General features: G+C 45.6%; 1 protein-coding gene across 1 annotated transcript in view; it reads left to right on the top strand.

Annotated features, from left to right (window-relative positions):
- Positions 1–23097, top strand: part of LOC125709931 (E3 ubiquitin-protein ligase UHRF2-like) — a 40370-nt gene extending 17273 nt beyond the window's left edge. Inside the window, exons 4-16 of the mRNA XM_048978981.1 lie at positions 9606–9824; positions 10654–10763; positions 11327–11513; positions 12566–12689; positions 14336–14443; positions 14724–14828; positions 16270–16376; positions 16801–16963; positions 17873–18010; positions 18439–18667; positions 19676–19821; positions 21688–21786; positions 21912–23097. Of these exons, the coding sequence (XP_048834938.1) occupies positions 9606–9824; positions 10654–10763; positions 11327–11513; positions 12566–12689; positions 14336–14443; positions 14724–14828; positions 16270–16376; positions 16801–16963; positions 17873–18010; positions 18439–18667; positions 19676–19821; positions 21688–21786; positions 21912–22058 (1882 nt within the window). The 3' untranslated portion in view covers positions 22059–23097. The remainder of the gene's footprint in view (positions 1–9605; positions 9825–10653; positions 10764–11326; positions 11514–12565; positions 12690–14335; positions 14444–14723; positions 14829–16269; positions 16377–16800; positions 16964–17872; positions 18011–18438; positions 18668–19675; positions 19822–21687; positions 21787–21911) is intronic.
- The last annotated feature ends 102 nt before the right edge of the window (positions 23098–23199 follow it).

Here is a 23199-nt window from a genome sequence, read left to right as displayed (position 1 = left end):
CACATACACCGTTAGGCTGTGTGGAGTGCGGTTAGGCTGGGTCACATACACAGTTAGGCTGTGTGGAGTGCGGTTAGGCTGGGTCACATACACCGTTAGGCTGTGTGGAGTGCGGTTAGGCTGGGTCACATACACCGTTAGGCTGTGTGGAGTGCGGTTAGGCTGGGTCACAGTTAGGCTGTTATATTGTTGAGTGAAGCGCTGGAGCAAACTGTTGAGGACTTAATTTAGCAACCGTGGAAAAAAAACATAGTTGCATAGAGATAACTAGCCTCTATTATTTCATATAATTATAAAGTATTTGTTTGCTTGTTTGTTTGTCCACAGGGGACATTGTTTTGTATCCACAAAATGTGTCATATGGGAACTTAACATACCCGGCAGAGATGTGAGCGCTTCTCCAGGTTGTTCTATAATTTAATCATGTTTGCCTGCACTGAACATGGTCCTCGGTGTATACCAGTGTTTCCCAAACCACTCCTTGGGGAGCCACAGTCGGTCCTTATCTCTGGGTCCCCGAGGACCGGATTGGGACACAATGGTGTACCAATAGCACTGAAGCAGAATTCATGTACAGGTACCATCATCAGGGGAAGCATCAGTCAAGTCAAGGGGGCCAATCTCACATTTATTTTGATTAGGTAGTTCTTGAGATACAGTTCACTGTGTTGCATATGAGAACTGCCACAACTGTTTCCTCTGAGGTCAGGTGTGTGCAATAAAGACGGGACACCAAACCCTTTGTTACTTCTGGCGTGACCCCTTGAAATATGGCGGTTATAGAAGAGAGCCTGACATGACACTGATATGTTTTGAAATTAATACTGGGGCAACTGCAGGGATATCAGTTAAAGGACAGACAAACCCTGAATGGCCTTCAACAATTCATTGTGTTATGTGATGCCAAGAAAACAGATTCCTGTCGTCTGTCATATTAGTAGCTGATTTTAACAACACGGTTTTCTTATCATGGACAATTGATACGTTTACCCATTCCATTCAAAATTCCAGATGATAATCCTACAATCAAAATAACGATAATGATTTTTACAACGTTCATGGATACCATGGATCGTTACCATGGATAAATGGTTTCACCCATTCAGTCCAAAGTTCCAGAACATAATCAAAGATCAAAGCAATTGAATATCTATGTGGGGCTTTAATGAAATGAAGCAAAACCACCCTGTGGTTTCTCATCTATTATAGCTGAAAATGCTCTACTAAACCAAACTAATATTGCAACCTTAGACAAGCACTAAAAGAAGAGGGCTACTTGCGGGACTGAAGACTTCTTTCGGATAGCCAATTTGTCTTTGTTGTGGTGTCACCTCACAATGACAGAAAAATATTGCAACATGATCATCTGAATACAGACTACCCTGTCCTTGTGAACCAAGTGTGATTGACAGCTCCCAAAACCTCAGTATGCATGGTGGTAACGGTGTTGCGTGCATCTAGTTGACAGTCTACTTGACCTCAATCCTCAGAGCATTTGTGAAACAGGTCCCAGAAGTACCTATGAGCAGTTCCTCTTCTATCCAACTAGCATGCATTGGAAGGCGTCCTTTTGTAATGCTGCCAGAACAAACCCAGACAGTCTGAGACACATGTTGGCTCCATGCTATGTCTCTTCCAAGGTGTCCTACTTATTTGCTAAGTTTGTGCAGCCTGGTATTTTACTCGCAGGTATTTTATCTTCTGTGTTCAGTTTGAATCCCAGCCAGTCCTAGAGCAAAATGGCTGCAGTGCCAATTTTTATCGGAATTTGTATGTGTAAAAAGTAAAAATGAGGCGAATGTCTTTTATCTGCTTTAGTACTTAAATCTGGTGTCTGTGTGGGAGTGTATGTATATATGTGCCCTGCAATAGAATGGGATTCCGTCCAGGGCATACCGGTGCCCTGTGCCGGCAGGGATAGGTTTCAACCCCCCTCCCCCCCCATGACCCTGGCCAGAATTATTGGTTGGAAGATAAATGGATGGCAAAATACATGACATGTTGTGATACTTCTACAGAGGCATCATCCATCCAAACCATTATTAACAAAGCACAGAATGCTAAGCTGGCTATTTGCCTAAATTGAAGTTGCCTTAATTGAAGTACATCTTTGTAACTGGAATACACAATGAAAGAGGAAATAAACCGCGGGTAGCCCCACAGCTCGAGCCATGACACAGAGGCTTCATGCTGGCTCCCATCTCATTTTTTTTTCCCCCTGTCGTCCAATCAGCTTCTCTTTAAGTGCCATTTCATTAGTTTAACGGTGTGGAGCAGCTGAACGTCATTAATGTGGTGAATTGATTGTCACGGGACTTGAAGGCAGGCAGAATACGATATCTACAGAGCAAAGCACAGCCCTGCGTCAATGAGGGAGAGCCAGCGAAGGGCCCATGTTCTTTTATATTGGATTTTTATTGGCCTCTGGATACTTACTGCAAGATATGAAACTGTTCTTGATTCAAATGAAAATTCGTCAGTAATCTTTCCATGGCAATTCATGGGTTTCGCTAACACGGCCACCTAACTTTGTTCGATTATGCAGTGTGCCAGTCGCTTGGCCTGCATCTGGAGACAGACCTTGCCGAGGAAGGACCTCTTTCACGGCAGTCTACATTCCCCCAGGCCTTCCTCCTGTGTTCTGTTACTGTCGTCAGATTTTTGTGGGCAGAGCTGTGTTTCTGATCTCGATGGCTTCGACTGGCAGAGGAGCCGTGACCAAGAGGATGGAAAACTAGCCCTAAACCAGCTCAAGTTCAGCAGGATCTTTTTGGGGGGGAATTAATAATTTTGGAGAGCAGAATGCTGTTTTTTGGAAGCTTTCTTACTGCGTTGTACCATGACTACTTGCATCTTTCGTCTGCCATATTTGTTCTCACTTTATGCTAAAAGCCTCATGCTCTAGTGTTGGTTGTCATGGAAACAACAATTTTATGGTTGCTACGGAGAACTTGGTTCAATGTCCTCGTCTTCTTGGTGATTTCTGATATGAGCTTTTCTTCAGTGAAACTGCTTTCTAGGGCAGTGTTGGTCAGTCATTATGCCAAGGCCCAGGTCACATGGTTATGGTCCCCGTAAGGCTTGTTAATTTTTGTCTTCGGTCAGTGATTAGTGGCTGCAACTTTCAGGATCACAATCCGGTCAGTTGTGCTTATCTGTCAGCTAGATTTATGAATGATGCACCGCTTGAGATGCTTTGCTTAATTTCAATAAAGGAGTGAAGAGTTAAGAGAGAGCCAGCAGATCTGGCATGTAATGTCATGTAAATAAACAACTTGAGAGGAAAAATCCCTGAAGCGTGCATTTTATGCAGCGTTTGGTGAGGTTTGTAAAGCTGCATTCCCTTTTGGTTCTGATGTGAAAGGAGTTGGGTGTATGTGTGCGATGCCCGGCGTCACAGTGCCGCATCACCCATACAGAAATGTAAGCTAATGTTAACGTTCATGCACCGTATAATTTGTGAACAAATTTCCATGGTGCATTTATATATGGGCAGCTTTGGCCAGTTTGAGAAACCAGTCTGCCTCAGCCATATGTCTTTTGGACTTGTGGGAGGAAGCTGGAGTATCTGGAAGAAACCCAGGCTAACAAACAGGTCATGCAAACTCCACACACACAGAGATCAAAGCCACAGCCTTGATGCTGTGTAACTGCGTGGTTGCAGGCGCACCTCATAAGCACATTTACCCCCTTTTGAAATATTTAACTATTCTAATTTTCATAGTGTTGTAATGCGTTATATGGAAATGTTTGGTCCGTTTAGCAAAATGTGAATCACTTCACATTTGGGTGCATTGCTTATAATTCCAAGTGACCTGAGAACTCATGGGAGTTTTAATTACACAAACATGTTCTGAGGGCAGAAAGTCAAATGATTGGTTGAGAGAGATAACCAATCAGATTGTAGAGGAAGTGGGTCCAACCATCTAGAGGAGCCAAGACCAACTAATCGGATGTCTTGGTCCCTCTTCCTCTGGTTGCTTGGACCCACCTCCTCTACAATCTGATTGGTTATTTCTCTGAACCAGTCGTTTTTAGTTCTTCCCTCGAACATTTTTGTATAAGTAACACTTCCACAAACTCACTGGGATAGTTCCCTCCATGTTGTTTAGGGAAGAATCCAGTGAATGAAATCCGCTTACTGTGTTCATGACAGTAATTACTTTAGATGGTAATTTGCATGCTGGGTGCATTTTGAGATTGCTGTGCGTCAGTGCAAGAACTGCATTTCCTTAGAACATGAAGTCATCCTTCTTTGACTCCTTTGGCCTGTGTTTTAATATCAGTGTAGCTTCCTTAAACACTGGTGTTTCCTTAAATTAATTTAAAGCTTGTTACAATAGAAGCTTATGACTCATATCATTTCTGCATAATGTGTTTGTGTACTTTTGGAATGGACGGAATATCCACTGCCAAGACATAGTAGCACGTTTTTGTGATAAGTGTGAACTCTGACTAATGGCTTTTGTTTATATGTGCCTCTTCTTGTTTATGGTCCGATTATTGAAAAAAGAACCATGCGTTATTGTCGGGAGTCAGCATGGGTAAGATGATCGAAGGCACTTCCCCAGCGGACGGAGCTCACGCAATGGACTGGTCTCTCTGGCATTGACAAAAGTGCTTAGACTTCAGCAGAAACCCGGAGGAATCCGCATGAAGCCCAGAAAGGATTTTGAATCATGCGATGGATGTGCTATTCCAAGCCGTGGGGTGGAAATATGTCTTTCTAAAACCTCAGTGCTCTCTTTCACCTTACAAACCCTTCAACAATAGACATGGTGACTTTCTGTGGTGTCTGCAGGCATTTGGGGCAAAACAAATTTAGGAATAATTCTGTTATATTAATACTTTTCAATGGATCAAAGTTATATAACGGTCTGGGAAGGAGTTTAGCTCCATCTGGTTTTTCCATTTATCTGAGGCTTTCTGGGTATCTGTGTTTTTTGCAGCCGAATTTAAAAACTTAATCTGCATGCATTTAAACGTCTGCATGAATTAAAGTTGTGAATTTGCCAAGCTGATTTGTAATTACATTTAAAATAAACATTACAGATGGAGATTTATCACCTGGGGGGGGGGGGGATGGGGTGCAAGGAGGGGGTTCACCCTAGTCATGATGCCAGTCCATTGTCACTTGCATTCATATATTATGAGCAGTTTAAAGATGCCAGTTAACCTCAACCGGGCGTCTTTGAAGTGTGGCTGGAATGCATGACATGAGGAGAGTATGCAGAATGCCCACGCGCAGGGTGGAGATTACACCACCAGCCCTGCATTTGTTGACCCTCCCTCTAAGTGCCTGATTGCCAGCTTTTATAAAATATAAAGTATATGTGCATAAATCACTTATTGCGGTAGAATGGGCAATTGCCTTCCCATGGTACAGTATAGCAGGTGCTGGTATAGGTTAGGCCACAGCTAGCAAGTCATTTCATAAAGCGCGCAGAAGATTTTTTGCTTAATTGTGTGTTTTTCAGCCGGTGGGGAAACTTGAGGTAAAGTTGCTGTTCCACATGTATGGACATCCAAACTCCACACCCATGGAGCCACGGGAGATTCTCGAACCCTGGTCCCAGAGGTGTGAGGCAGCAGTGCTAACATGTATGAGAGAAAAGCTAGAACTATTTAGCAAAGGATTCTGCTTGTGCCGAAAGTCTGTGCCAAGCTGGCAAACTAAAAGGTGTCATTTAAGTGTTTTGCTTGTTCCTCTGAGCCATCTATCACACCGCTGGCTGGCTCCACACTGGGTATGTGGTGACAGTCACTGGTGTTTCCTCCCACCCATTCCAAAGCACAAACATATAGTCTTTCGTTAACATAGCCCAGTGCCATCCATTCATTTTCTGTAACCACTTATCCTATTCAGGGTCATGGGGGTCTGGCTCCTATCCCAGAGGCTACAAGCACAAGGCAGGGAGTAACCCAACCCACTGCAGGGTACACGCACACGCACGCATCCAGTTTGTAACTCCAGTTACCTCTAGCATGTTTCTGGACTGTGGGGGTGAAGCCGGAGTACCTGGGGGAATCCCCACGACAGCATGGGGAGAACATGCCATGGCAGAGATGTGAACCCTCAGTCCAGTGTTGTGCGTCAGCAGTACTAACCTCTGTGCCTATGCGCTGCACCTAGCTCTGGTTGATGTTCTGTTGTCCCCCCCACCTCCCCTTCCCCTTAATGGGTTGCAGAAAAATAGGCAACCAATGGGGGGGGCATCTGCCTCCTTCTTAAAAAAATAATTTTCCACTAAATGAATGATTTTGTGCAGTGGATGTGCCCAGTCTTCATTATGGTCACAAGTGTGCCTGCCTTTTTCCTTTGTTTTATCAGCTATTGTAGTAACACAACAGAATAGTTGGTATCAGAGTAAATGCTGGGTGATGCCTGGATGGTGGGAAATAGGAACAGCCAGACTGCCCTTACCGAAATGAACAGTACCTATGCTAGACTTAAAAAAATGTGTGTGTGTGTGTGTGTGTTTATATATACATACTTCCATCCATCCATCCATTTTCCAAACTGCTTATCCTACTGGGTCGTGGGGGGTCCGGAGCCTATCCTGGAAGCAATGGGAACGAGGCAGGGAACAACCCAGGACGGGGGGCCAGCCCATCACAGGGCACACTCACACACCATTCACTCACGCATGCACACCTACGGGCAATTTAGCAACTCCAATTAGCCTCGGCATGTTTTTGGATTGTGGGGGGAAACCGGAGTACCCGGAGGAAACCCCACGACGACAGGGGGAGAACATGCAAACTCCACCACCATGCCATACATTTTCCATCCATCCATCCATTTTCCAAACCGCTTATCCTATAGGGTCGCGGGGGGTCCGGAGCCTATCCCGGAAGCAATGGGCACGAGGCAGGGAACAACCCAGGATGGGGGGCCAGCCCATCGCAGGGCACACTCACACACCATTCACTCACACATGCACACCTATGGGCAATTTAGCAACTCCAATTAGCCTCGGCATGTTTTTGGATTGTGGGGGGAAACCGGAGTACCCGGAGGAAACCCCACGACGACATGGGGAGAACATGCAAACTCCACCACCATGCCATACATTTTTTTATATATAATTTACAAAAATGCAGTTTGCATTGCAAATAAAAAATTTTGATAATATGTTTATCATGCAGTATAACTGTCCATCCTTCTGTCTCTTTTCCAAGCCCACTTGTCCTATGCAGAGTCACAAGGGACTGGATCCAAACCTGGACACAGTGAGAGCACAGAATTACCTAAGACAGGGTGTCAACCCATCACAGACTATATAATTGTATAAAACCAAATATACAGCACTTGTGTGAAAGGTTTTACTTGACACAGTGTAATTATGTGGGAGAAAATCTGGACAGAGCTGTTCTGCACTTAGTGATCAGATTAATAGCTTATTGGGGCTCGTCGAGAAGGGCTTTGCTTTCATTGACGGACCAGCTAATATACACTTACACTAACCGAGCGGAGTGGTCCTTGCTTTTTGTGCGTTTATTGGCGTCTCCGATCATTATCTCTCTGTGCTGTATCGTGGACGACGGAGGTCCATGCTTCCTGTTTGCGGGGCTCGGCGCTGTTGGGCATGTGCAGGCACAGCGAGCGCGCGCGAGCCAGGAGGACAAAATGGCTGCTGCTCTTTTTCGGCGCGTTCAGCTCTCGCTAGATAATTGCTGCCCAGGCTTCAGCGTTGCCCTTAATCCACATGGAAGCGTGAGCTTGCCGTTTATCAGCCTTGGATTGCTGTGCTCGGAAATGGCGTCTCCGCGAGTCACACAAGTATTGTCAGGGAATATTCACCGTGTACGGGGAAACGCAGAAATCAGCAAGCGGTCAGCCCTGCTTTTGGACTATTTTTATTTAAAATGTTATAGGGCTTGTGATGTGTACCTTTCTCTCTACCTTGGTCTGTGCCTTTGTAAATAGAGAAATGTAACAATGGGCATTAAATTTGACTTTAGTGAAGGTTAGAGGGATGTAGGCATTGAGCTGCTGTGATTAGCTCTGAGTGGTATTAACTGCCCAAAGCCCAACTCTCAGAGAAGGTCCTTCCCTATCAACAGCTATTCCCCGCTTCCTTTGTTTGCCAAGTCCCACAAGAGGGCATTCCTTAGTCCCCTTCCATGCTGCTTTCTAGCAGCAATCTAAATTACCACACCTTAATACCCTTTCTCCACAAAGTGATAGCAAACGAATCCTGTTTTATTGCAGTATAATGTTCCAGAAAGTGGATGAATGTAGCTATTTGTGTGTGTTGACAGCCCACCACAGCGTCCCCCACCTGACCAGGAGCATTATGGAAGCTGCCACACATTTGCCTCTGGTGTTTCATGTCGTTTTGTTCCCTTTTAGCCTCAGTAATGTCTTCTCATGTGGACATCAGATCAATATGTGTTTTCCCAGTCATCCTCGCCAGTGATAACTGGACCTTCACACATCTGGATGCTTTGCAAGGTCCGGTTGTCCTAGCAGCTCTGAGCCCCTCCTACTTGGCCCTCATACTTGCCTTATGTTAGCATTAGCTATAACTGATGACTGTACATCTGTTCAGATCTACAAAGCTGATGTCAGTGTGTCTGACTGTATCCTGAGATAAAGTATTATGGAAGGAGAGTGTCTGGTGCGTGTGAAGTCCCTCCGATTCTGCCCAGGGCCGTCAGCCTGAATGGGTCTTTCTCACCTCACCCATTGAAGAGGACATGTGTAAATGCCTACTGTATATAAGCACTTATGTTACTTATGGCTGGGCGGTGTCTAAAAAATATGTGATATTTTAATTTAGAAATACACTATTAATAATAATATCGACACACATACACAAAAAAACATGAGGGGAAACACATTTTTAGCAAAAAAACACTTGAAAGCAAGGGGAAAAAATGACGTGCGGATGATCTGCTAAACAGCTGGTGTTGAAACTAGTCGACTGAGTCTCTGTATAAAATGATGGGTTGGTGGGTCAGATTTAATTATGATTTAAAAACTCTGCAGGCCGTCTCAAACCGTCTAAAGCGCTGGTTCCCAAACTCTTTACATCAGGTCCCTCCTCAGAAAGTATCACGCTGAACAATATACCGTGTAAGCGTTTGTTATTCTCACTGCACAAGGGTTATCGTTTGATATTTTGTCTCTCGGTGCTAGTCTGTGCAGGGTGGGTTGTTGCAGAGTGCTGCTGGTGGCAGTTTAGTCATACTCTTTCTTTTGTTTAGTTTTTAGATGTTTAACTTGACTGCTTGAGCTCTGTTTCGTACCTCCTGTTGATACTTTAGAAGTGTACAGTTTGCAGTTCACTGTGCTTTTTTTGTTGTTAACTTGGAAGTACTTCCACACCACAAGTCTTTGTGGTCCCATTTTGCTTATTAATGATATCGCTGATACGTTATCACTTGGTGTGGATTTCAGGTATCGCCACATTGTCAGGAGGATGAGTATGAGTGCATTCGCACTGTATTGGACCCGATACTGTTAACAGTATCGTTGTAAATGTAGCCTTAGATACGTGTTATTGTTATAAATTTTTATCAGTTAATTCTGAGATCACTTTTTTTGCTCCTCAACCTTGCGTTGGTATCCAGAGATTTTTCTGTCATTTGTCCTGTAGCTATCCGGAAAATGGAGTCGTGGAAATCTGCACAAAATACGTCAGGCCCCGCGCTCGGACCCTGCTCAAATGGGACCAGCTGAAGCTGGGCCAGGTCGTCATGGTGAACTACAACATCGACGTTCCCGAGGAGAGGGGCTTCTGGTTCGATGCGGAGATCACGGCTCTTAATGAAATCTCCAGGACTAAGAAAGAGGTCCGGGCAAAACTCCTGCTGCGGTAAGAACAGTACTAATGGCGATCCAAGATGGCTGTTTTCAGTTAAAAGCTAACATGTAAGAAATGGTCAGCATTTGAAGGAAGGAAATGAGCGTGTTTGTGGTTGCCAAATGCTGCCGTCCTTTCATATACTAGCAGCAAAAATTCCTCCTCTATAGATGGGTCAATTTTGATACATGGTTTGAAACATCCCCGCAGCTGATATTCAGCGATTCACCGTGTTTATGAAATGCTTTTCTCTAACCGTGTTGAAAAGTTCATCTCTGTTTACGGGCGACGCTCGCTGAGACGCTTGTTTATACTCTGTCTCGACTAAATGGTTTATGTGTCATTTTCAACTTCAGTTAACATAATTTACATAATGTAATAAGGGCACTGGGATCATTCCAGACCACTGAATATTTAACAGATACTTAATACTGAACACTCCGAGAAGAAATTAAATTGAAGTAATTTTCCGTCAGTTTTAATGGGCTAAAATGTTAATATACTTTAAAAGTATGTGTTTATTATACATCTTATATAGATGTACAGTGAATTTGTAACCCCCCCCCCCCCCCCCCCCAAAATGAGGATTGCTCCCACCCCATCATGGGCCTTACTACCCCCCCCCCCCCCCCCCCCCCATAATGGGGATTATGCACCCCTTCCCATCATTGGCCTTACTACCCCCCCCCCCCATAATGGGGATTATGCACCCCTTCCCATCATGGGCCCTACTGTCTCCCCCTCCCCCTGAAACTCACTGCCCTCCTCCCACCCCATGACACTCGCTCTCCCCCCATTATGGGGCTTGCTACCCTCCCACACTGTCTGCTTTGTGTTACAGGGACCACGATGATGTCCTTTGCGACTGCAAGATCATCTTGGTGGATGAAATTTACAAGATTGAGAGAGCCGGCGCGCCCCCCCTATCGGCGGCTGACGGGCCATTCAAACGTAGGCCTGGGAAGGGGGGCGAGGGGTTTGAAACACGTGTAGGCTACCTGTCGCCGGAGGGAGGTGTAGCACCACCTCAAAGCTGTCCTCCCACGGAAGGAGATCCTGCCAGAAAAGCTGTGTTCTGACTCAAAGACATGGGGATGGTATCCCAGCATGCAACCTGCTCCGGGATGTTTTGTAAATGTTTTGCATCAACCCCAATGTAACCCTGTCTGAGTATGCAGCCAGACTGGATGACAGGCATCAGTTTAGCAGTGAACGCAGGAGCACCTCTCGTGACAGTGGAAAAACATGAGTGTGATGTTTTAATGAACATGTTAGGGTTCTGTGCTCCAGAGCAAGGACCCTAACCTGAGACATCTGCCGGGCTGCTGGCGGCCCCTGCTTTCTGTACCCATGCTTTCATCACTCTTACGTGTCTTCGCGTCTGCTAAATGACTGTAATTATTTTGATAGTGCACATTAGTAGTGATATAATACAGTAAATTCAGTACAATTTGTATTAGAAGCTATGATTATGAGCTGTGGGCCTTTGTCTTTGTGTGTGTGTGTTTGTGTAGGGAAGACCGGGCCAGAATGCAAGCACTGTAAGGCGGACCCAGAACTGGAGTGCCGCTTCTGCTCGTGCTGCGTGTGCGGCGGCAAGCAGGACGCTCACATGCAGCTGCTGTGCGACGAGTGCAACATGGCCTTCCACATCTACTGCCTGAACCCGCCGCTGGCCACCGTCCCTGAGGACGAGGACTGGTAAGCCGGGCCGGCTCCGTTCTTGATCCCGTGACTTGATTTCTATATGAAGCCGACAAGGAGGAATTCAGCCATGAACGTAAAACAGTAATTTGTTTCAGCTGTGGTTATCCATCCAAACAACGGATGCATTGTGTAAGGTAAACAGGCGGGACAGAATGGCTGCAGTTTGTTAAATTGCTTGCTAATAAAACAGTTTCTATGGTGAACGTCTAGACATCACTGACATTCTGAGAAATCAGTGTCCATCTGGGCTGTTGCAGAATGTGTCTGTTAATTTTTTGTGTGGCCAACATACGACTATGCAAACAGGGCAAGACTCAAACCTGGTTTTTCTAAGTAGTTAGAATGCATTTTGATGTGAATAACGGTAGCTGCTTTTGGTGATATTTTTGTTAATTCGTTCATTAATTTTTTTTGTATTCCACGAATTGGGGAATATATAAAGTTTTGGAACCGGTCTGTCACTTGATTTTGCTCTGGACCTGATACTGGGCATACATGTGGTGAACCCGATTACATGAAGGCAAACCACACAAAATTGAGCTTTTAATATAGATTTTTTTTTGGAGATGGGCAAAGTGTATAGGGGGCTAGAGATTGTGGAGTTTGGGGGTGTGGGAGGAGTAGGGAGTACATGGTGGTTTTGGGGGGTCACAACCAGCCAAACATTGTTGCCATTCTGTCAGCATCTAGTTTTCTCATATTTTATTCTTTAATGATAACTCATTCTAAGGGGGGGTTCAAGGAAATGGCAGACAGACAGCTTTGCATGAATCATTTTATTAAGACAGAGATTTTTTGAATTAATAAATTAAATAAAGTCGTCACGTGCCTTTTTATAGGTAATATTACAGCAGGCACTTTGAGATGAATCTTGAAACTGAGCAACCACATTGTCTTTTGTAATCGCGCATTAAATGACAGCAGCAAAGTACACTGTATGTCATATCATGGTGAATTTAGTGTGGTGAAATCTTAGAGTACGATCTTTCTCCACACAGCAATGTGCACCGTCCCCCATGTATTCAGTGCATGGTGCTTCCCTGTAGGTACTGCCCAACATGTAAGAATGACACCAGCGAGGTGGTGAAGGCCGGGGAGAAGTTGAAGGCCAGCAAGAAGAGGGCCAAGATGCCATCAGCGCACACTGAGAGCCAGAGAGACTGGGGGAAGGTGAGGGCTTACCTGGGGCCTGCTGGGGGCTAATGGGGGCCGGATACTGTGGAAGATGCCAATCAGGTGAATCGAAGTAGGCTCCTTTAGAACTGTGTTTCCTAACCCGTTCCTCGGGGACCCCCAGACCATGTTTTGCTCCCTCCCAGCTCCCTGACAGACAGTCCACAGTCCCAATGTGTTGCAACAAAATCGCAGGTAGTGGAGGCATCGCGTGCAGCAGGGTAGGCAGAATTTCATGGTGTTTTTTTGGGTCTCCGAGTAGCACACACCAAAATCTACACTTGATTCTGTTTCAAGACAAATTTCACCAAATAGAAGCAGCAGTTGTAGGTGTCTTAGACTCCTACAACTAGCTGCTTTAGACAGACAATAGGAGCGGTGTGTGGATCTGCAGGGTGCTCATGATCGTATGTTCAGATGCCATGGTTGGCAGAGTGATGTCACAATCGGGCTCTTGAGCAGGACCTTCCACCCTTGTTAATCCAGAAACTGTCTGAGCCTGCTTTCTCAAACCTATGTCACTTTGGATATAAGCCTCTGTTAATAAAATAAATGTAAATTTAAGTGGTTTGGGGGGTGGGCGTAGTCAGTGTATGTGTGTTTCTCACAGCCATCGAGGTTCTGTTGTTTGTTGATATAAATTCCTTTAGTTGTACCAGTTGTTTCAGGGGAGTGACAAGTGGCGTGCAATTGAATTGAAAGTACACGTTATAATTAATAGTGTAATAGACTGAGTTTGCTGCAGTAATTGAGTGCTGTGGCAAGCTAGACAGTCACTACACGGTTCTTTGAGGCACTGACGTTTGCATTAGCCAGCTAAAACTGTAAACAGAACCAGTGAAGACAAGATCAGAGCTCCAGTTCTGCCAGTGGGGAGAGCAATTTGTTCACCGGGTTTGGTCAAGGTTGCAGACCACAGATCTTTTTTGTAGATCAAACCGGAATGTTGGCTGAATGAATCATTACAGTGGTAATGTTGTTTGGGTGTGTGTGTCTATGTTATACTGTACCAGCCAAAGCTGAGGAGCTGGGGGGGTTCGGGAACGCTACAGATGTTACTTCAAAGATGAGTGGTCTGCTGTAAGCTGCCAGCGGCTGCATTTAACTGCACTGGTTTATTATCTGTGAAGCATTCGCTCAGTACATGTGACGGTAAGCACTGGACGAGGCACCGTGACTCTGGGACGTTTTCTCACCCCTTTCTTGCATCCTGGATGTTTTGTTCCGGGGAAATTTGGCCTGCCAAGAGCGCACATCTATACAGTAGTTGACAACAAAAGAGCCCCCCGCCCCCCCCCCCCCCCCCCCTGCAACCTCCAAAAAGGGGTTTGGCTGGGCTGTCAGCTTTTTTTTTTTACTGGCTTTGTTACGTTTAGGAATGCTAGGCCGAGCTGTGAGCTGTTGATTCAACGGTCCAGTACAACAGATTATTGAGGATTAAGAATGAATACATCTCCCTTTCTGTAACTGATATCCTATATAAGTGTTTCTCAAACCGGTCCTCGGGGACCCCCCAGACAGGCCACATTTTTGCAATAACATAGATTGTCCGGGGGGGGGTCCTCGAGGACCGTTTTGAGAAACACCATTCTGCATTAAGGTGCAACAGCAGCATATTTCCGACATTATTGTGTGTGCTGCAGGGAATGGCCTGCGTGGGGCGCACTAAGGAATGCACCATCGTCCCATCCAACCACTACGGGCCCATACCAGGCGTGCCTGTGGGAACCACCTGGAAGTTTCGAGTGCAGGTTAGACCAGTTCTACCCCAAGCTTGGGGATTACCTTCATGCAGATGCGAGGCTGAGAACTAGCCAGCACCTACAGCATATGCTACATGCTTTGGCTTTACCAGAGGTGGAAAGTTCAGGTCCAGAAATTACAAATCCAGACCAAGATTTTGTTTCGGCCAACCAGCTGAGTACTCTGTGAATGTGACTCTTTATGCTCAACTGGTTGGTTGAAGCAAAATCTTGGTCTGGATTTGTAATTTCTGGACCTGAACTTTCCACCTCTGCTCTTTACCTCCAGGTGAGTGAGGCTGGGGTCCACAGGCCCCACGTGGGCGGCATCCATGGCAGGAGTAACGATGGCTCCTACTCGCTGGTGCTGGCTGGAGGCTTTGAAGATGAAGTGGTAGGTGTCCCAACAGCTCTGGGCAGGTCAGGCCTCCATCACTCCCCATTCTATTCCCTCTGGTTCTGTAGCAGATCCTATTTTCTGATTTAAATATACAGCTCTGGAAAAAATTAAGAGACCACTTGATATTTTTTTTACATTTTTAACAAGCATTTTTAAATCCTGGTTTATTCATGGTTCTGCTGGCAGAAGCTACATTGCGAGACAGGCTGCTTGCAGGCTCAAAGTTTTCATGATGGCAATACATAAGAACAATGCGAAGCACGAGATAGTGGGAACGACTAAAAACTAGCCAGGTACAAGGCAGAAGCAACTTTATAATGCCAGAGATGACTGTGAACTTATCCAACAGTGCCTCATCAATCGGAGAATGAGATCAAGTGACCTTCAAAAAGAATGGGGAACATTGAGTGCAGGTGTGAAGTGCACTGCTAGGGCAGTTCATGTCAGGCTCCTAGAAGCAGGACTAAAGTCCCATAAAGCAAGGAAGAAGCCTTTCATTAATGAGAGACAGCAAAGAGCCAGTCTGGAGTTTACATAAAAAAATTTATATTTTACACAGATGCATTCCTGAAAAATGAGTGAAACTGAAAATTTTGCAGTTGTCTCTTATTTTTTTCCAGAGGTGTATAAGTAAAGATGACTCCAGTCTTTCAGTTTAAAACAATAGTTCAGTTGTGTTCTAGCCTCAAAGATGGTCTTCAGGAACAGAGGCACACATGTTTATATGAATTATTGTTTTACCATGGTAAAGTGGTCTGATTAGGTATTTCCGGGGTATTTATTACGAATATATCTTCCAATGATCCTAGTTGATAGAGTTAATACTTGATTATCTCAGTTTTTTAGCACTGGTATAATATATAGACACTAATCAGTGCATGCTCCTTACCTAATAAATACCACTGTACGTCGTACATTGTTAATTGAAATAGTAAAATGGTAAATGGACTGCATTTATATAGCGTTTTCTACTCCTAGTAGAGTACTCAAAGCGCTTTACATTTTATGCCTCACATTCACCCATTCATACACACATTCATACACACATTCATACACACATTCACACACACATTCACACACACATTCACACACACATTCACACACACATTCATACACCGATGGCGGAAGCTGCCATGCAAGGCGCCAACAGTTGGGTTTGCAATTTCCGCAAAGACCCAACGATACTTGTGCGAGTATGACCCTGAAGTCAGTCTTCAGTGTCCTCCTTGTTAACTTGCCATTCGCTATCACAGAATGCTGGCCTCAGCAGAGATGTAAAACGGGGGGGGGGGGGGTCACCCCCTTTCGAGTCCCCCCCCCCCCCACCCGTATTCTCTCCTGTTGAGGTCTTGCAGTCTTGCGTGTGCTGCATATATGCATTTCACACGCTGTTCCTTTGACCGCAGCTGTCTCCGCCTCTGTCTCTGCCCTTCAGGACAGGGGCGACGAGTTCACCTACACGGGGAGTGGGGGTCGCGACCTGTCGGGGAACAAGCGCATTGGCGAGCACTGCTTTGACCAAACTTTGACCCACTATAACAGGTACTCGCATACCTGCTGTAGGATCAGCATCGTGGACCTTCATCAAGCCATTTGGGTAAAAAAGGAATATTGCATTTAAACTAGAATAACACTTGTCTAACCCTTCCTTCCTTCCATTTGTACACAAATTTTAAGAACTAGACTATAAAATTGTCATAAAACGCTAGTCAGGGTCATTTGTATGTGATTCCATGATTCAGTGCGTAACTTAGTGTGGCTAGACACCATCTCTTACTGTTTTTTTTTTGTGGGATCAATAATATCTTTAAATAAAATAATTGAGAAGCTGATCTAAAGGACAGTTTTGGATGAGCCTAAAACGTCAGATTTTTCCCATTTACGCTGATGTTCATTGAATCTTGTCAAGGATGCCTTGTTAAATTCATTAACCGGTCGAGTAAATGGGGCAACTCGTGTCCCGCAGGGCTCTGGCACTCAACTGTGATGCACCTCTCAATGACAAGGACGGGGCAGAGTCCAGGAACTGGAGAGCGGGCAAGCCGGTCCGGGTGGTCCGTAGCTCGAAGGGGCGGCGCATCAGCAAGTATGCCCCCGAAGAAGGGAACCGGTATGACGGCATCTACAAGGTAGGGGGCGCGACCCACGAAGGCTCTGGTGCCTCGCTTACCTGCCAGGTGGGGGTTACGACTTAAGCACTCAGTGGTTTAGCTTGTGGAATACGACAGCTTTTCCCCTAATGAGCCATCCTGCCCGTACCCTTAGAACACTGATTAGGGTTCGAATCTCGGTCCCAGCCCTACATTTAGGGAGTTTTCATGTTCTCCATGTGTCATCGTGGGATTTCCTCCGGTTTCTCCACTTTACTCCCCACCAAAATTATTGCCTATGGGTGTGACTGGTGTGTGTGATTGGTGTATGCGCCCTGCGATGGTTTGGTGCCCCATCCGGGGTCATTCCCTGCCTTAGACCCCAGGCACCTTGCATAGGAGAAGTAGGTATAGAAAATGGATGGATAAACATTTGCTTATATGAGGAATTTGACATGGTGTGTCAGTGCAGTCACAAGAATTAAAAATAAAATAGCAAGAATAAGCAAGCATGCGGCAACAAAACGGATTCAACAGACAGTAGTTTAAGAGGCTGAAGTTGTGCAAAAGAGCAATAAAACAATAGAGAAATAAATAAAATGGATGGAACCTTTATGTAAATAAATGAGATGCTGGCTGAATTAATGTGCGGGTCCCATGGAGGAATGAATCTGATTAATGAGGTTGATTGGGGAAAGGAACATTCTTGGTGACATAAGGTACTAGTCTTGATGGACTTTTGCCAGAAGGGAGTTTTTGGAATCTAGAGGTGCTGGGGCTCAGCCACAATCGAGTGTTTCTACAGGGCAACCAAGCTACCAGCGCCCTTGTACTTATGGCCTGGCCATAGCGATCAGCTCGGCAGTCTGAGCCTGTACATGCAGCCTCACTCAGGGTTCCTCTTCGTGGATCACTACTTGTGAAATGCACGTGTGTACTTGTCCACAGGTGGTGAAATACTGGCCTGAGATTGGTAAATGTGGCTTCCTGGTTTGGCGGTACCTACTGAGGCGAGATGACGAGGAGCCAGCGCCCTGGACCCCAGAGGGGGCAGAGCGGATCAAGAAGCTGGGACTATCTGTGCAGGTAGCATCTCTCATTCCTGATATAACCATGTATAAACAGAAACGTATGGTGGAGAAAGCAAGCAAACAAGGAGCTTAAGTAACATCCTGGCATGTAAGGGAGGATCCAGGACCTATGAAAGTCATGTTTATGAGCATATTCAGAGCTCAGTGCACTGTATGGGAGCATGTGGAGTATTGGGGAGTATCACAGAGTACGTGGGAGTATTGGAGAGTATCACAGAGTATGTGGGGGCATGTAGGAATATTGGGGAGTATCGCAGATTATGTGGGGGCATGTGGGAGTATTGGGGAGTATCGCAGATTATGTGGGGGCATGTGGGAGTATTGGGGAGTATCACAGAGTATTTGGGGGCATGTGGGAGTATTGGGGAGTATCTGGGAATATTTGATCCTGTGATCTGTAGAATGTCATGTTAAATTCCGTAGTATCCAGAAGGTTACCTGGAGGCCATGGCCAATAAGACTAAGAAAGAGGTCCGAAGGGGGACCCGGGGTAGGAGGGGCGGCGGGAGGGGCCGGCCGAGGAAGAACGCCCCAGAGAAGAACGTACAGGAGAAGCAGAAGGTGGCAGCGGAGGTGGACGAAGACAAAGACGTGAGGGAACGCGGGGCCAAAGCAGCCTGCAACGACAGCGTGAAGAAACGGAAGGAGTCCGGTAGGAAGCTGTGGTGCCGGCCGCATGGGTCCTGCCGCCGGTCACCGGGACCATAACGCTGTCAGCTTTTAATCTTTTTAAGCTGTGTGATTGCTGTGTTCTCTCTCTGGAATGGAGGAGTTAATGGCACCCGATTTCAGTGGAGGTCTGCACCAGTAGGGGGAGCTGCTGTCATCTAGTATTACTGTCGTATTTCTGTCAGCACTGATTTACAAACAGCACATGCTACAGGAACTTTTATTTATTAAATTTTTAAAATCTTTTTTATCTCTTAAGCCCCGACTCGCCACTGATAATGCTGCTGCTTCACAATGCATTCTCTCTATATTGTAATGTAAAGTTATTTGTTATATGTATCATATTCAGCATTTACATTTGCTCCAGAGAAAAACTGCGCTGTAGAACACACTGTGTCCGCTGCATGCACGCTTGCAGGTGTGTTACAGCTTGCAGGTGTGGCTTTAATGTGAGCTGCGAATGTCGTATGCCTTGTGGCCCTTTGCACCGTGTCCAATAGTTGAGCTGAGATGGAGTGAATCTAAATTCTACCAACCTGGTTGTGTGATGATAAAAATAATTTTGTATTTATACATGTTTGCTGACCAGCCTGTCCTACAGCAGGTTACTACACATTCAGGAGCTGGGTCTGTAATTAACTTTAAAATATAAATAAAATATAATGTAAAAATGCATAATATATGTATAGTAATCATGGTAATATTTTTCAAAGCATTTTTTTAAATGGTAAAATGTGTCTCTTTGTATAATTAATATTATACTTCAGTGAGTTATGACAGCTTTATTTTGTAAATATAAATATCACCAGGGATTTGTAAGCATAATGACAGATTTCACAACATTTTAATCACAGCTGGTCAGCATGCTAGCCGATGTGGGAACAGTCAGTTATCGATATGGCTGCCGTCAGCCATCTGACATGCAGTTTCTAGATCAAACAGTGACACTCGAGGACCTACGTTGTAGCTCCTGGTTCTGTCCCTCCCACAGACCCGGCCCAGAAGCAACCCCCGGTGAAGAGATTGAAAACATGCGAGTCCTTCCAGCTCTCTGAGCAGCAGCTGGCGCTGATCCGTGAGGACACGCCCAACAGGAAGCTGTGGGATGAGGCTCTGGATTGCCTGAAAGAGGGGCCGGTGAGCATGTTTGTCTGCCAAGTGTCCTGGGAAGGACTGTGACTGACAGATGGGTTTTTGTGAGACACGCGACATGTTACCTTGAGAAATTGCCGGGGCTGTATCCCTATACAATGCTGCTTGGAGTCTGCAACAGCACAAGCCTGGTGCGGACAGTCTGCACTCACCTCATTATCAGAATAGGGTTTACTAGCCAAGAATCTTACAGGGAATGCTTCACCTGGGGAAGAATCTTGTCTCTGGTTGTCAGTGACTGTTATACACTATATGGCCAAAAGTATGTGGACACCAGCTTGTGCAGCATGCCATTCCAAATCCATGGACATTAATATAAAGCTGGTCTGCACTTTTGCTATAATAGGCTCTGCTATCCTGGGAAAGCTTTCCATTGGATGTTGGTTCATTCCTGGTGGGATTTGCTGCCATTCAGGCTGGACATTGATGTTGGGTGTTCAAGTCGCTTTCTGTGAGCTTGTGTCGCTTCCACATTGCAGCTGAACTTGCTTCCAGGCCTCTTGACCTTCGCCATCACCTCACTGGTGCTTAACCAGGTGTTTCACAAAAGCAAAGATGCTAATCACGTTAGCAACTTGTGTAGCTCAAACTATGCGATTATGATGCAGGTGTTTAACAATGTTGTGAACTTGTATAGTACGATATTTATGGGGAAAGCAAATAAGACAGGGGTAAATTCCTGGCTACGAATAATCACTGAGCGCTTTTGTTACAAAATGAAAAATATCTTTTGAAGACACACCAGTACTTGGATTCAAACCCATGGCCACATACGTGAGGCACTTGATGAGCAGCCATCATTCTCACTGAGCAACTAAGAGGCTACATGCTCAGTAGCGGATCAAGAGTTTATAAGTGTGAATAGTGCGATTATTCGTAATGAAAAAAATAAATTAGCAGATTTCACTGAATGCATTGTAGCCAAATACTAATAGTTGTTTTCTTTCCTCAACAAGATGCATCATACAAGTTTAATTTTATTATTATTATGACACTATAGTTTTTAATATTATCGCAGGTATACGACTTACACAATAAATTAATTAATATTGGGACAACTGTCATATCTAGAAATATTATTATGAAGTTTGTGAGGTTTTGCAAGCGGCTTATGAGTCATACCCAGCACCTTTTGGAACCGTCGTAGTTTGAACATCGGTGGCTTGAACTGACATGGTTCAAACTACCGTGGTACTAACAAAATACGATGGTTTTGGGAAATGGTCGTATTTCGGACATAACATAGTCCATCATTGTACGGGAGACACTCTAGGGCAGCTCTAGCAGGGCAGAAATGTGGCAAACTGACTTTTTGGAAGGATGAAGTCCTGTGACGGTACCAAGCCCAATGTCACTAACCTTTCCTGTCAACCATTCATTCTGCTCCTCATGTTTGTTACAGGATATTGCATCACTGTGTGCTTAATTATAAACTTGTCTTAGCAATGGCTGTGGCATAATTAGACAATTCTTCTATTTAATAGGTGTCCACACACACTTGCCCATATAGTGTACATGCAGTATATTGAAACGCAGTTAAGAAATGACAAATCTGCATGTCTGCATGGGAGCGTAACGGTGCACTGCTGATTAGATGGACGATTTGTAACTGCAGTTTCATTTATGCTTCAAGTATCTTTATTCTTATATAGCAGTGATTCCAAGTCCGGTCCTTGGGGACCCACATTTAGTCTATGGTTTTGCTCCCTCCAAGTTCCCTGTCAGCTGGGAGGGAACAAAAATGTGGACTGTCTGTGGTTCCTCGAGGACCAGGCTGGGAAACACAGTTATAGAAGGTTTAAATTAAACGGGCCATCGAGGTGACTGCTGATGCTGGTGTCGTTGATGCAGAACTTCCTGCGGAAGGTGGAGCAGATCTTCATGTGTGTCTGCTGCCAGGAGCTAGTGTTCCACCCAGTCACCACGCCCTGCGTCCATAACGTGTGCAAGGTGCCCGCCCCTTTAAGACCATGCAGTATTCCACACCCCATATCTGCCTGATTGCCCTGTTCAAGAGCCCAGCATTGCTTTCTGTCTCATTCTCATTCTGCAACCCTACCCTGTCCTGGCCCCAGGCATGCCTGCAGAGGTCATTCCGTGCGGAGGTGTACTCCTGCCCTGCGTGCCGGCATGACCTAGGGAAGGATTACGTCATGCTCCTCAACAAGACCCTCCAGGGGCTCCTGGACCAGTTCTTCCCCGGCTACAGCAAGGGACGATGAGCTCTTGGTTGCACGTCAACGAGCGACGCACGCCAACAAACGCACGCACAAGTCCCCCCAACACCCAGCCATTTGTAACTGTCCCCCCCCCCCCCCCATGCCCGGCTCAGTCGCCCATCAGCCATCGAGGCCGTGATCACCTAGCCTCATAACCTGCCCTCCTGCCCCTGAATGCTACCTGCTGCTCAAATCGTCTCGTCGGGAGAACGGGGAGAGAGACGAAGCCAGCGCCCTGGGGGGGTCCTCAGCACGTAAACCCCCTCCTGTCGCTCACTGTAGCACCACCACACCTGTAACAGGTGCAAAGGGTCAAAGACACTGACCAACCTCAGGGACTAGGATGTGGCTATGGGGATCAGGATCTCTCCTTTTGTGACTCACAAACGTTCCTCATCGCCTTTTAAATGTACGCACAAAACGCTTCCTTTATCCCTACGAACTTGTGTGTTTAATCCCACCCCACCCAGGTCAAGATCTATATAATGGTTATTGTCTTTAAAAGTAAAGCAGCTTTTCTTTCCGGACCCGCTCTTGTCGTCATCCCCCGCCGTGGCCGCCTAGTCGCCCTCCCCCAGTGACTGTGCTCCTCTCGCTCTTGCCGCCCGCCCCCTCCCACCAGCCGTATACGTCAAGTGGAAGCCTCATCACTCCATCAGTCTTGTGCCGTTTTTATTGCACTTATAGAAATATGGGGAAAAAAAAAAACCTACTTACGTCGAAATTCCTTTTGCAGTTTGTCGATTTTATATATTCCGCTGCATATTCTGTTTTGACGGATCATTAGGCCCCTTTGTGTGTGGTGACCTTTCTCGCCTCCATATCACTCCAAGGGCTCGCATCGCTCTGTGCGAGTCACAAATTTTATACATGGTATAATTGATATGAATCTATTAAATATTTTGATTCCAGAAGAAAAAAAAGCTGCCGCCTGAGTATTTCCTAGGCTTCCGTTTACTGGTAACTGGCCAGCATTGCGGTGGTCTTTTCAATAAAATCCCATTCCTTTAAAAAAAAAAAATAAACCTTATGATGCATCGGACATGGTTTAGTTCTTTTGGCTTGTTATGTTATAAAAACGAAACAGTGAGGGCTGATGTTATGTAGAGAATGTAAAACTTTCCAGGTCTGACTGTTTCCCCCC

The sequence above is a fragment of the Brienomyrus brachyistius genome, chromosome 2, assembly GCF_023856365.1.
Source record: "Brienomyrus brachyistius isolate T26 chromosome 2, BBRACH_0.4, whole genome shotgun sequence".
NCBI classification, from domain to species: domain Eukaryota; kingdom Metazoa; phylum Chordata; class Actinopteri; order Osteoglossiformes; family Mormyridae; genus Brienomyrus; species Brienomyrus brachyistius.
Note: the sequence above shows the minus strand (reverse complement) of the source record. Positions and strands in the feature narration are given on the sequence as shown.